Genomic DNA, 15542 nt, shown 5'->3' on the forward strand with positions numbered 1-15542 from the left:
CTTAGGACTATCATCCCCACTTATACAGTCCTCAAAACTTTTTTTCCCCCAAGAATATAACTTTCCTAACCCCTTCCTAAACTATGTGTTTAAGTGCCATTTGGATATGCCCCATGGGCCAAGAGGTAATTCTCTTGAATTGTATAGTGAATCTGAACAACATAGCCCTTTTCTTCTCTGAATCACATTCCCCTGAAGAAAACAATGGCCACCAGGTGAAGTTTTCCACTGGCATGATTAAATGAATACACAAAGAATAAAAATATAAAAGTGTAATTGCCAGAAGAAGGTAGCACTGCAAACACCTTGATATGAGCACTGTAAGACTTATTTTGAACTTGTGGCCTCCCGAACTGTATGAGAATAAGTTTCTGTTGTTTAAGCCACTAAAAATTAAACTGTAATTGAAAAGTAGGTTTCAAATTTGAGCCATCTGAAAGAAAGACATCTAGTGTTTAGGTCTTAGGTTTGTTGCTTCATAATTCCAAAAGTAATGCTGAAGGAATAACTGAGACGCGTTCAGTCTTCTTTGTATTCTATGAGCTCTCAGGCCAGCATCTGCTGATGGTAGTAGTTTTAGTTCTTTCTCAGGGGATCACTAAATACCCTGACCTTGGAAATCCTGAATCCCAAAACATGAAAATCTGACACCAGGACCTCTCAGCACTCTTCTAGCGTCCAGGTAGATTTGGGAATGGCCCACATTCTAGAGCTATTGGCTGTTAGGAATAGCTGATCAGCTTCCTACGGAATCAAGAGGAATGGCCATTAAACTTGCCTTTGTTTGCTTTTTCTGAATCTCTTGAGTAGCCAACTGCGAGGTAGGCCAGACATATTTTTTAATTGTGACAAAAGTGATGGTCAGTTAGTCCTTTTGATTTCATTTGTCCATGGTATCTAGATTGTCAAGTATTCTTAAAGGCATTCATTAACACATACTAGGAAAATTAGTAGACTATTATACATTTGAGGTTTTTAATTCCCTAGATCTTTCTCTGAAATAGTTGTTTCCCATTTTTAGTCCTTTCCTTGCTTCATATGCCAGAAATAGTCTGTGGAGTCCTAGATCTCTTAAACACCTGTAACTCTTCAAGACGAAAAAGGCAACTGCCTTTTGGTTTGCCCATTTCTTAATATTCATGTTCATGAAATCACATCAGAAAAATCAAGAGTTTAATTTCGTTCATCTTCTAGGGCTCAAGCACCTCTGACTGTATGTCTAAAACACTTGACTCAGCCAGCGCCCACTTTGCTGCATCCGCAGTGGTCAGTGCACCTGTTCCAAGTCGCGGTGAGGTAGCCAAGGAACAGAACACTGGCCACAACAACATAAACGGTGTTGTCCAGCCTTCAGGTAAGCTTGTGGTTTCGTGTGGTGCTTAATAGCTCAAAGCTGGAACTCACCGATTTGAGATAGGACTTTTGTTATTTAAATGCAAGGAGAAAACACTGTACAAGAAGTCAGGATTCTTCAGAATTCCGTGGGGAAGTGTGGTGGAATGGCTGAATGTTTTTCTAGAATTCACGTAAAACCTACTCCCGGTTTCCCTCGTGCACCCTCTAGATAACCTTCCTCTGTAGCTCTTCCACCTTGCCTAGCTTTATCCACGTACTACTGTGAGTTGCCTCACATCTTAGGAAACATGTTTATCTAATCACCAACCAAAAAAGGATAATCCAGGCTCCTCTCTCAATAAGTTTAAAATCAGATTTATTGTCCCACTAGCACATATTCAATGGGCTGCCTTCCTGATTCCTCTTGAAATCCAGTATTCCTCTGCAACCTTACCTGCTTCTTACTACCCCGAGTCCTCAAAGACCTGCTGTTCCTATCAGCTTTCAACTACTACTCACACCTTTGGCTTTTCCACTTGCTTTTAGTGAAGCCCATGATCCTGATTGCCCCCCTTAGTGATTTCTTCTTGCCTGTGTGAATTCTGGTAGAATCCAACCATCATTTCCACGTGCTTTCAACCTCCTGTGTCCTATTTCCTACTTTCCAAATCGGGATGCAGCAGAATACTTTGTAAAGCCTTTTTATTTTTATGCAGGCCACTAGAAAGATCTGTCCTTGGGTTGTACTGGGTTAGGGATGTGATCAGGAGCTCTCTTTGGAGAGGCCATTGTGTGGAAATTAACTTGGGATTTAGTTAGAATACTAGTGTTTGCACTTATTTTTATTAAACTCTTGATTTTTTGAGAGTTTACTTAATGTCTCGTGATATGAATTGAATGATTTTCTCTTTCAGGAACCTCTAAAACGTTATACTCCACCAATATGGCTTTATCATCCAGCCCAGGGATTTCCGCTGTACAACTTGTAAGGACAGTTGGCCACACCACTACAAACCACTTAATCCCAGCATTGTGCACAAGCAGTCCTCAAACACTTCCCATGAACAATTCCTGCCTGACAAATGCAGTGCACCTCAATAACGTCAGTGTTGTTTCTCCAGTCAATGTGCATATCAATACACGGACTTCAGCACCATCGCCAACAGCCTTAAAACTTGCCACAGTTGCTGCCAGTATGGACAGAGTGCCAAAGGTTACTCCCAGCAGTGCCATCAGCAGCATAGCAAGGTGGGTGCATGTGTGTGTTTCCAGTAGCATTCCACCCCTCCCTGCTGGCTATCTTGTGGGAGGAAAAAGGCGCTTTTTTTTTTTTTTTTTTTTACTGCCCAAGCAATAAGATATCTGTTGATTTTCTTGCTTTTTAACAGATACTGAGATCTGCTTAGTGTGGAGCTGTGTGACTAAGATTATTTTGTTTGAAGTGTCACTAGTGGGCTGTTTATATGCCAGCCAGAAGTACTAAAAAAACAAGGGGGAAACATCAAATTGGGAACCATCAGACCTCCAAAAATACATCATATTTTAGAAGCTTCAGTCCTATGTTACTTTTTTGTAGCATAGATAGTTGGGAAGGCTAGAGGAGTTGTTATTAATTCCCTTGTCAGAGCCTTAATTTTCTTTATTTTTAAAAGATTTTATTTATTTATTCATGAGAGAGAGAGAGAGAGAGAGAGAGAGAGAGGCAGAGACATAGAGGGAGAAGCAGGCTCCATGCGGGGAGCCTGATGAGGGACTTGATCCCGGATCCCAGGATCACACCCTGAGCCAAAAGCAGACACTCAACCACTGAGTCACCCAGGCGTCCCAGAGCCTCAATTTTCAAATCAAAATTTGCATTCTCTTCAACATTGTACACAAAGGGAAAGTAAATTATTCTATGTATATATTAAAATTAAGAATATTCTGGGTTTAGCTAAATCTGTGGTATTTCAGGATATGTTTTTATATTTCTTTCTGTGATACTAATTCATGAGAACAGTGAATCAGAAAACAATTGAAGTGCATGAACTAATAACTACATGACCTTAAGCCTATAAAGTTAAACTGCGGGATCCCTGGGTGGCCCAGCGGTTTAGCGCCTGCCTATGGCCCGGGCGCGATCCTGGAGACCCGGGATCGAGTCCCACGTCGGGCTCCCAGTGCACGGAGCCTGCTTCTCCCTCTGCCTGTGTCTCTGCCTCTCTCTCTCTCTCTCTGTGTGACTATCATAAATAAATAAAAAATTAAAAAAAAAATAAAATAAAGTTAAACTGCAGTGGAAAGTAACTAATACTGTACTTTTAATGATTATTCTTTTTGAGTATTACATATTTCATCTATTGTAAAAAAACTTGGATGGGTTCTGTGTTACATATTTCATGAGAAGTTTGTCTTCGGCTTCTACTGAAATATTATGTTAAATTACTGTCTTTCCTAAGTAAACAGTTATAATCAAGGAATTAGGAATTTTTAGGATTTCTTAGCTGAAGAAAATTTGTCCTCATTCCTGTATAGAAATTATAAAAATGGGAAATGTTCTTGTGAAGTACGTATTTAGCTGTAGTTACATAAAAACATGTCTGTAAATACTGATAATATTCTAGAGAGTATTAATGTTGATTTTACTCCTTGCTTCATTTTAGAGAGAACCATGAACCAGAAAGATTGGGCTTAAATGGAATAGCAGAGACAACAGTAGCTATGGAAGTGACATAACCTAAAACATGTGGCTTTTGACCTGTGCTGATGGTGTACAGTCATTCATATTCCAGCTGAATGCAAAAGGCGACACTCTGTGGATCACAGAGCGTAACAATGGACCTAAATGGACTACAGTATATCGGATGTTAAATCGATATATGATGTATATTTTGTAAAATTGGGAAAATCACTACCTTGTAAAATAGTTTATTTGTATCATCAATATTATTTCTGTTACTTGAATAGTAGATATTCATCATCATGCTTTTGCACTTGAATTTGCAACTGAATGGATTTTAAAAAATAATTCTTTAATGGGATCATGAGCATGAAATGGGATCCTGCATCACTTGTTTTAACTATTTATTTTGCCATGTTTACATTTTGTATCTTGTAAAAATAAATCCAACTTTGTGTCTAAAAAGTTAAAGATTCATAGCTAGGAAATGAAATTCTTGTAATTTTTTTCTAAAGGAACTGTAAAGTTTTCACTTGGTTCATTTTGTTTCACAATTTGACTAGATGGACTTTTTGGTAAATACTAGTGGCATTTCACTGTCAAATATGAAGTTCAAGGCAAAATAGTATTTTCTATTACTGTGCAGGGGAAAGGGATGGATCGATACATGCAAATTTAATGTAGTAACTCACTTTTCCATATATTTTGAATGTATATTTCTATTTATAATACCAGTTTATAAAAAATAATTACACAGGAAAAAACGGACTAGGAAAAATTATGCATCTAGCACATTTAAACTGTGCAGATAAGAAAATTTTTCAAGGATTACATTTTATCTGAAGACTGCATATTTTAACTGGCTTTAAAACTGTAACACACCACATAAAGGATATTTTACCAGGTATGTATTGCATCATATCATTGCAATAATTATTGGAAGTCTACATATCGAGCCATCCCAGGTGTTGGGAGGGGGGAGGGTTGTGGCAAGATTGTCTTTTCAATTTTGGAGAGTTTTCCTGTGGCTACAAGGCAAGTAACGGGTTGGAAAAAGTCTGACTGTAAGCGTTGGACACCTTCATAGTGTAGTGTTTTAGTGACTTTTTTTATACGGTTCTTGTAAATTAGATACGTGTAGTGGTGTTTCAGAATGTTTGTTTATGCACTAGTTCAGACAACTTTCCCTGTTACTTGTTCTTGATAAGTGAAAACTGCAGGGAAATAAAAATACATATCAAAACATGGACATGCTGCATATGTGTTTATTTCACAATGTGCACACAGTGTAAGTGAAAATGTAAGGGAGATGATAGCACTTAACAGCACTTTTCATTTTCACAGTGCTTTCCAAGCATTAATGAAAAGAATTATAAGAAGCTCATCTGTGGGCACTATTGGGTTTCAGATAATCCAATATAAACTACCTTTGATATGAAAAGTTCTTAAAATATTTTACGGAATGTAAGTAATTTGCAGTATAACATTCATTGAAATCTCATAAATGAGCCTCATTTTATAAATAAAAGTTTAGAGTAGAATTATATTGCAAGGGGGTTTTGTCAAGTAAGTCCTGGGAAATGTAAATATTTTTAATGAATATGATTAAAACCATTTCAAACTTACATAATTTTATACTTTACATTTTTTATATCTGCAGTCCTGAAAGTTGTAAATTGATATGTCAGTTGAATTAATGGGCCAAGATTTCTGCTGAGAGTGGTTTTTATTCAGGTCCTAAATGTGTAAAGCAATTTATGGTCAAAACCACAGAAAAAAATAAATTTAATTTCTTCATTGGTTGTGACCTGATAGGATCCATGCTCGTTTCTGCCATACTACCTCTGGAGTTACTCATTGCTGATGATATAAAGGAAATAATTTTGATTTGATTTGTATTATGACTGTGTTCATTCTGCTTATAGTTGGATGTATCTCCTTGCTATTAAGAACTTAACAACTTTAGTGCCAATTTTGGAGAAAGCTTTTTTTTCCATTTTACTAGTAAAGCATGAAGTGAATTTGCCTTATGTGATATACATGTTATAAATAACTGAAGTAAAACAGAACAACTATCCATTTGTACAGTTTCTGGAGATGTGGCAAATCCAGAACTTCTCAAAGACTGGTGACCAATTTATTTGTTCCTTTTGAAGTAAAATAGAAAAATAAGCCTTTCTTATTTTGGTGGTTGTAACTGTTTCACAGATGGCATTTCAGTTATTTGCACACACATTTTTCCAGTGCTTTTCGAAAACTTTTAAGTTTAAGATACTTACTTTCACCTTATTAAAGAGCCGTTTGTCTTCACACTGGCCCTCCACGGGGCACTACCACCGTATCTCGGTGTTCTGAAGAAACTGATGTTGGTACTTGTAGTTCAGTAACCCTCCAGAGTCCTTTGGAGAATGTGGGTTCTTCTGTTTTTGGTGGGATGAATAGGAAGCCGGCTGGTTGGTTTTGTTTTTTGTTTTTAAACAAAATAACTCTCATGTCCTGGGGTGTCTTGTTATTTGATATAGATAGAAATACTGATACAACCTGTATTTTCCTGCCTTCCTAAAGAGAGCACCCTTCCCTTCCTAGTAATTCAGGATCATCGCGACCACTGATTAATGTGGCTCTAAGCATATTTGAGGATGTTTTGCACTTCTTTCTTTTGCAAAAGACCAAAGGAAAAATAAAAATGTCTGGAGGGCACATCACACACTTCTATCCCCCCACACACACACTTTCTGTCTTTTATTTATTTTATTTTTTTATACACTTTCTGTCTTTTTTAAAAATAGGGGAAAAAAATAGGGAATACAGTATTTGCACCTGTGCATAGTGTTTATTAGGAAGGTTTTTTGTGGGAAGGAGAGCAGTAAAGGAAGACTTAACATTATAGAAACTGGGCAGCCCTGGTGGTGCAGCGGTTTAGCACCGCCTGCAGCCTGGGGTGTGATCCTGTAGACACGGGATCGAGTCCCACGTCGGGCTCCCTGCATGGAGCCTGCTTCTCCCTCTGCCTGTGTCTCTGCCCCCCTCTCTCTGTATCTATGAATAAATAAATAAAATCTTTAAAAAAAAAAACATTATAGAAACTTCTCCCTAGGATATACTGCCATATTCAAATATAATGCTATATTTTGTGCAGAATTTTTTTGATCAGTAATACGCTGTTGACAGAAATGTCATTCCTTAGCTAACTTGGCAAACTATTAAATTTCAAAAGGTTAAGTGTATTTCAAGTATTTCACTATTATATCCTGTAAGATGAGGGTTTTTTCATTATTAATTGGAATATACACGTCTAATATCATGGAGCATGTAGTTTTCTCTTAGTGACTTTTTCATTTTATCCTAACAGTTATGTAAAGTACCGGTATTATTCCCATTTTACCGATCAGGAAAGTGAAGCTTGGAGAAATTAAATTATTTGCCCTAAGCCAGCAAGTTACTGAGCCAGGAATTAAACTTAGGTAGTCACCACCACACTTCTAACCACTGCCTCCCATCTGTTTTGTTTTTGTTAAAGATTTATTTATTTATTTATTTATTTATTTATTTATGAAGGGAGCCCAAGCAGGGGGAGCAGGAGAGGGAGAAGCAGACTCCCCACTGAGCAGGAACCGCCCTCCCCAGTCGGGGGCTCGATTCCAGGACCCTGGGACCACGACCCGAGCCAAAGGCAGAAAAGCAGACGCTCCACTGACTCAGCCCCCCAGGTGTCTCTGCCTGCCATCTTTAAAGGGGAAAAAGTGCTCTTCAAAGAAGTACTTAGTAGACTTCTCAGTCCACTTGTTGGCAGCATCTTAGTAAGCGGAGTCTCAAACTTACTTAGAAAACAACTTCCTCCACTCTTGCCCCACCAGGCAATTAATGTTTTAGTTTTTGCTTCCAAGACTGCATTAGATCCAACTTTGGCTTCCAGCCGTCTGCCAAGCAAGCCCAATCCGATCCGATCCTCCTCCTCTGTCAGCCGGACCTAGCCAGTCAGTGCTCACAGCTTGCAGTCCACACAGGGCCTTGGCAACTGGAGTGGGGCCAGGACTTGGCTGAGCTTTAGCCCCTCCTGGACCTTGGTTTCCCTATCTGTAGAACGAGCAAGTTCCTAAAACTAGGAAGGAGGCCACTGGCAAACTTGGTGAAGGATTAAGGGTGGCCCACGTGCCAGTGGTTTCTCACCAAGGAACTAAATGATGTGGGAGCTAAAGCAGAGCCTACAGTTAGCCCAGAGCTGCTGCTTTTTTTTTTAAGGTTGAGTTTCTTTTTCTTTTTTTTTTTTTTTTTTAAGATTTTATTTATTTATTCATGAGAGACACAGAGAGAGAGAGAGGCAGAGACACAGGCAGAGGGAGAAGCAGGCTCCATGCAGGGAGCCCGACGTGGGACTCGATCCCGGGACTCCAGGGTCATGCCCTGGGCTGAAGGCAGCACTAAACCGCTGAGCCACCCAGGCTGCCCTGCTTTTTTTTTTTTTTTTTTTTTTGGAAGTCATGAATGTCCTCAAAGCTGACTAGAGGTGTCCATGAGGAAGCAAGATGAAATGCAGTACAGTAGGGAACCGGAATTTGGGGAGTGTGGTTTTAATCCCTTCTCTACCATTTAACTGGCACATGATTTTGATTTCTTGCTATCTCAACTTGGATCATAGGGCAAATGGATAGAACTGGGTAATTTGTAACATCTCCACCAGCTCTGATACCACCACGGGAACCAAATCTCCCATTTCCCCAGGTGGTTCCCTTCCCAGAATAATCCCCTTCCCTGTTGTCACTATCCATTAAGTTACCAACACCCTTCAGAGGAATCCGTAACAAATCAGACCTTACATACTTCACTGCCATGCTTTTGCCTATTACCCGGATGGGAACTGCTTATTTCAAACATGGACTTTAGGCTTTTTAGCTGTGGTTTACTGCAGAGCTTGAAAGTTTAGCACCAAGAGGAAGGTGGTAGCACCAAGCTACGTATTTCTCCAGCAGTGACCTACCTGTAGGCCTGGGCTATCTAAATAGGTTTTCTTTGTCCCACTGAGAGTTCAGTGTGTACTTAAGTACTTGTGTACTTGAGACCTCCTGTTATTCTCCCAAAAGCTCCCTTGTAATGTCATCATATATTCGGACCAAACCCCTACGTCACCGGCTAATGATGAGAATAATCCTGCAAGTTCAAGATGACTAAGTGTCTGGGAGCACCGGCCCTCCCTCGAGTGAACCTTGCCCTCGGGAAGGTTCTAGAGCTCCCTTTCTTGCTGGAACAAGAGGTTGGCTCCCATCCCAACACTACTCCACCTTCGACATACAAAGCGTCGATCTGATCAGCAGCGTATCCGACAGCAGCCGCGTTTTCCTTTTGCCCCTGTTGAAAGCCTTTACCCGTTGGTGCGGAGAGAACACTGTTCTCGGCTCCCGGCCGGGGCCCCTGGAGGTCGCGGACACACGGCTCTGTCGGGTGCCCTCAGGGCCAGCAGAAGCTTCTGGCCAGCGGCCACGTGAGCCCCAGTTAGGGGTAACCGAGGTGCAGGCGTGCGTCCGCGCCGTCTAGTGCTGAGGGACGGGTTGTGACGGCGCATCTGATCCACGCGGGTCGGGGGTCCAGCACCGGGCTGAGGCCGAGGCCGCTCTGTTCCCACCTGCAAGCTCAGGAAGGGAAGGGCCCACTTCTAAGCCCCCCCCCGGTTGGAGACGGCTTAGCTCCAGGCTGTGGGATTCACAGTGACTCGATTCAGAGGTAGCCGGGGAGGCGGTTCCTGCCCCGCCAAGTCGGTGTCGGAGAAGCCTGGGCCCTCGGCAGGCTCACCGGTCGGCTCAGGCCACGCGCCTGATGTGCTGTAACGTGGCTGACTGGGGACCTTGGTCACGTCTGTAAAATCCTTCCATTTGTTCTAGCCGTTAGGACCAAGTCCCGAGTCTTGCTCCCACTTGGGGACGGAATTACACAGACGTGGATACCAGGAGGTGAGAAGCAGGTGGGAGACGCCGTTGCACGTCTGTGCCTCTGTCCTTGGGTTAGTTCCGACCCCCTGACCCTGCACCCCCTCCTCCCATCTCGGTGCTTTGGATTCATTTCAAAGGAACACATTTTTTTTAATAGACAAACATTTAAGGTACGCTGGTGGAGCGGTTGGCTAGCCCGTGAATCCTGTCCCACGCCCGGGCGCTACGCAGGAGCCTGGTCCAGGCTGGCCGCAAGGCTGGGGCCGCCTCAACCCGGGGAGCCCTGGGGGAGCCGGAGTGGACGCCATCAGCCAGGGGAGGAGCAGGAGAAGCAGGAAAGTGAACCTCAGCGTCTGCGGGGCTGGGAGGGACGGAAGTGACCGGGGAGCCGCCGGGAAGGACCATGCAGAGCCGGGGGCCGGCGGGTAGCCAGGAGTGCTGGGCTCGGAAGGAAGTCGAGTGGCGACAGCTTGCCGGGGCTGAAGGTAGGTCCAGGGATGACGTGGCCAGGAGGCCTGAGTTCGAGTCCTGTCCCGCACGTCTGGCCACCGCGGCCCCTCGGAGAGCTCAGGGTACACAAGTGTGGCTCTCCCAGGCTGGTGGGGCCGAGATCCCCAAAAGTGGGTCGGGATTCTGGTGGTGGTGGTTTCGGTTCCTTCATCTGCTTGTGTGATTGGTTAAGGGACCAGTTTTTCGTTCGTGACCTCAGCAGATGGTGAGATTGTATGCTTTACAAACTTAATTCTTTGGGCAGCCCGGGGGGCTCAGCGGTTGAGCATCTGCCTTCAGCCCAGGGCGTGACCCCGGGGTCCCGGGATCGAGTCCCACGTCGGGCTCCCCGCATGGGGCCTGCTTCTCCCTCTCCTGTGTCTCTGCCTCTCTCTCTCTCTCTCTCTCTCTGTGTCTCATGAATAAATAACTAAAATCCTTAACAATAAAAAAAAATCAATCCTTAGAGTTTACGAATTTAAATTGTGGTTAGATGCTCCACAGGAGGGAAAAGGAATTCTCGCCAGCGGTCTGTAAACCTCCCTGACACCCGCCCATTTCAAGCAGCCCGAGTTCCGTCCACGCGCCCCGAGGACACGGCTGTGCCGGGAGGACTGCTCCCCGGACCTCGTAGCCGCCCTCCAAGTGGGCTCGAGACCCCGCGCCCGGACCGTGGCTGTCGCAGCCCCTTTCCCACTCCTACCCGGGCGCTCACCTACACGAACACGGGCCCTGCCGTCAAGAAGCAGTGGAGACTGGCTTGCGCGACACCGACAGCCTCTCTCCCAGGACCCCTGGGCTTCTCTGCACTCCTTTCGGCCCCGGATTTGAATACTGTTTTTATCCCGGGGCCTCCAAAACTTAAATCTTTAGCAGAACTCTGCTCTGAATTCCACTCTTATGCATCCAAGACCTTGTTGACGCCCCACTTGAATCTCACGGCCATGCCCGAGCAGCCGTGTGCAGCGGCCTTGACCCCCACCCTGCACCTGCACACACCCCGGTCTCCACCATCTCAGCTACGGCACCTCCGTGCACCCACTGATTCCGACTCCTCCCTTTCCTCACCCCACCCCTGTTCAGATCCGTCCACCAGTGGTTTGACGTGAGCTCCTCAATGCACACGGAGTCCATCCATTTTTTTCCTTGGGGAGATTGCCACTATCTTGTCCACTTACCTACCAAGATCTTCCGGGCCTTGTTCTGTCTTCTCCAAACCCATCCCATTACCCCCTCACCGCACCACATTGGTAGACCCAATCCTCACTTGACCAAGTGATCTCCTGCCCCAGTGCCTTTGTACAAACCCCACCATACCCCCCACCCCCCGCCCCATTTAGAAGACTCCTCTCTGCCTATTAGCTCCTTCTCGTCTTTTAGGCTGGGAGGGTCCCCTCCTCAGAGATACTCTCCCGCCAACCCCTGCTGTTCTCTGGCCCAGCTCCTTATCTATGAATGATATGAAAGAAATATTTTTTACTGATATTATTTGCTTACTAGACCCTTCGTCTGCCTCATGAGACTCATGATGACAGCGACTCGCTCTCTGTTTTATTTCCTGCACTTGGCACAGAGCCTGGTACATGGTATTTGTTGAAATATTTGCTGAACAAATAAGTGAATGAATAACAATTAGTGCTATCACATAAAATCAAGAGATTTCCATCTTGTTTTTTATTCTTTTTATGGTCATTTTAAACCAGAACATGGTCATCACTAAATATGGTTTCATTTCTCTTGGACTTATTAGCCAAATAGACTTGGAAGTCTAAAATAGTGTAATTATGCATAAAATGACTGACCTATAGCTTCTGAAACTGGTTTTCTTTGTGAAGCATCTTCAGAGGGTTGCTGTCATCTTCTTTAATTCGTAGTCTAGCAGATGGTTGTAGGTGGATGGAGGCAGAAAATAGGCTTTGATTTAAGATTCCCGAAAGCTATTTTTCTACTTATATTTATACTGAATTAGCAGTCATGCTCAAGTATAAGAAAATCTGGGAGCAGACTAGATAGCTGCTGGTTCTGTCATTGTTTGTGGGCTAGAAATATTTCTTCATCAATGATTACTGTAAGACTCATATCTGGTTTTGTGACTAATCAATGTTTCCTTATGCTTTCTGGGTATATTTTTATCAAAAACTCAGATTTCAACACACTTACCAGGAATGTAATGAATTATTAAAGCTTTCCACTTAAGCTATTTTGGAGGGAGGATGCTTTGCTCACACCAAAGCCACGTCAGATGTTTGCCAAAAAAATGCAAATTAATACTTGTACCCAACTGTTGATCTTTGACGCCAGTTCTCCTCCAGACGTGGCTTGCCTTGGGCTTCATTTTTCACCTGTAAACCATTCTGTCCTGGCTACTCCAGAAAGTGCTGTTCTCCCCAACTTCCAATACCACAGGTGAAATTTGCTTCCGCGTTCGTGAATGATGAACAACCCTTGTCCCAAGGGCTTCGCCTTGCTTTATCTGGTCTTGGGGAATATACCGCATGGATTGTCTATAACCCAAAAAGCCCTACTGATGATCTTGCCCAGCTCTCTTACACATGAAGAAACTAGGTCCCAGACAGGTGAAGAAGCCTGTCCGTAGCTAGGTGGTACCCAACCTGGGACTGACCCTACAAGTTTGCCAATTCCTATGTACTTTTGAACGTTCATGACCCTGGTCCAACAAATGCTTGTTTCAGTGGTTTTCAGCTCAGTTAGGAGTTCTCTGTTTGAAAGTGTTAATGGACGTGTTACTAATGAACATTCAAATGGTTATTCATACACATTGTATAGGTTAGGGACCCTTGAAAAGGGCATGCTTTGGAATTCGTATTTTATTTTATTTTTAAAAAACATTTTGGTAGTTTTTTCTGAGAGAGAGAGAGAGTGCACACAAGTGGTGGTGGTGGGGAGGGGCAGAGAGAGAGGGAGGGAGAGAGAGCGAGGGAGGGAGAGAGGCAGATTCTTCCCACCAAAGAGGAAGTCCACCCTGGGATCATGACTTGAGCCCAAGGCAGACGCTTAACTGGCTGAGCCACCCAGGTGCCCCTCTTTTCCTTTTCTTTTAAAAATTATAGCCACCCTAGTCTTTGTGAAGTGATATCTCATTCTTTCGATTTAGCATTTCCCTAATGACTAATGAAACCAGACATCTTTGTGTGTACTTGTTGACCATTTGTGTATCTTCTCTGGAGAAATGTCTATTCAAGTCTTTTACTCATTTTTACATTGGATTGTTCACCTTTTTGTGTTGAATTTTGAGTCAGTGTATGTTGGATAATAACCCTTGTATGCAAAGATTTTGTCCAATATTAATGGCTTTTCTTTTCATTTTCTTGGTAATGTTCTTTGATGCACAAAGCTTTTAATTCTAAGTCCAGTTTATCTACTTTTTCTTTTGCTGTGCTTTTAGTATTTTCTATAAATTCACTGCTAAATACAAGGTCATGAAGGTTTACTTCTGTGTCTTTGTAAGATTTTTTGGTTTTGAGCTCTTATACTTAGATCATTGATCCATTTTGTGTTTTTTTTGTTTTTGTTTTCATTGATCTGTTTTGAGTTGATTTTTAGATAAGCTGTGCGTTCACGGACAAACTTTACTTTTTTGAATGGGATATCCAGTTGTCTCTGCCCCATTCATTGAAAACATTCTTGTTTCCCTCGTGAGTGGTCTTGACACTCTTGTAGAAATCAATTAACCCATGTATGGGTTAGTTTCTGGATTCTCAACTTTATTCCACTGATCTATCTATATATGTGGATATACCCTTGTACGACTTTCAGAATGTCTCCATTGCCATTGCTTTGAAATATATTTTTAAATTGAGAAATAAGTTTTCCAATTTTCTTTTTCTTTTTCAAGATTGTTTTGGCTCTTGGCTGCCTGGGGCCCTTACAATTCCATATAAACTTGAGGATTCATGTTTCCAAATCTGCAAAAACACAGATGGAATTTTTATAAGAACTGCACTGCACCTGGAGACTTCTTTGGGTAGTGTTATGATCTTAACAACACTAAGTTTTCTAGTTCTATGAACATGGATTATCTTTCCATTTATTTGGGTGTTTAATTTCTTTCACAATGTTTTATCGTTTTCAGATTTCAAGCCTTTCACTTTCTTGGTTAAATTTATTCCTAGGGATTTTATTCTTTTGGATGCCCTTGTAAGAGGAATGCTCTTCATTTCCTTCATGGGTTGTTCATTGCTGGTCTATAGAAATACAACTGACTTTGCAGGTTGATTTTGGATCCTATAACTTTACTGAATATATTTATTAGCTTTAGTAGTCACTTTTGTAGATTCCTTCAGATTTTTCTACATTTAGGATGATGTCATCTGTGAACAGAGATAGTTTTACTTCTTCATCTCCAATTATGATGCCTTCCTTGTATTCCTTTTCCTTGCCTAATCACCCTGGCTGGAACTTCCAGCGCAATGCTAAATAACAGTGGTGAGAGTGGGCATCCTTGTCTTGCTCCTGATCTTAAAGGGAAAGCTTTCAGCCTTTCAGCATTGAGTGTGTTGTTAGCTGTAGGTTTTCCATTAATTGCCCTTTACGATATTGCCGGCGTTCCCTCTCATTCCTAGTTTTCCAAGTGTTTCTATCATCAAAGGTGTTGGCTTTTGTCAAATGCCTTTTCTGTGTCAACTGAGATGATCATATGTTGGGGAGGGGGGGTTCTGTAATTTTATTAATGTTGTTTATTATGTTGATTGATTTTTTAAAAGATTTATGTATGAGAGAGAGCACAAGCAGTGGAGAGGGAAAAGCAGGCTGCCCATTGAGCAGGGAGCCCAATGTGAGGACGGATCCCAGGACCCTACAACCATGACCTGAGCCGAAGGCAGATACTTAACCCACTGAGCCACCCAGGCGCCTCTTATGTTGATTGATTTTCTTATGTGGAACCACCCTTACATTCCCCGAATAAATCCATTTGGTCATGTCATATAATCAATCATTTTAATGTGGTGTTGAATTTGTTTACCAATACATAGTGGAGAATTTTTACATCAATACTCACAAGGTACATTGGCTTATAATTTTCTTGAGATGTCTTTGTCTAGCTTTGGTAGCAAGTTAATACTGGGTTTGTAGAATGAATTAGGAAATGTTCTATCTTCCCCTTTGGGGTAGAA

At 42.5% G+C, this 15542-nt stretch overlaps 1 protein-coding gene across 1 annotated transcript in view; it reads left to right on the forward strand.

Moving 5' to 3' along the window:
• The window catches only part of EPC2 (enhancer of polycomb homolog 2), a 117924-nt gene extending 111909 nt beyond the window's left edge, over positions 1-6015 (forward strand). Inside the window, 3 exon segments of the mRNA XM_038565163.1 lie at positions 1195-1354; positions 2250-2583; positions 3978-6015. Coding sequence (XP_038421091.1) covers positions 1195-1354; positions 2250-2583; positions 3978-4050 — 567 coding nt within the window. The 3' untranslated portion in view covers positions 4051-6015.
• The last annotated feature ends 9527 nt before the right edge of the window (positions 6016-15542 follow it).

This window comes from Canis lupus, chromosome 19 (assembly GCF_011100685.1).
Source record: "Canis lupus familiaris isolate Mischka breed German Shepherd chromosome 19, alternate assembly UU_Cfam_GSD_1.0, whole genome shotgun sequence".
Classification (NCBI taxonomy): Eukaryota; Metazoa; Chordata; class Mammalia; order Carnivora; family Canidae; genus Canis; species Canis lupus.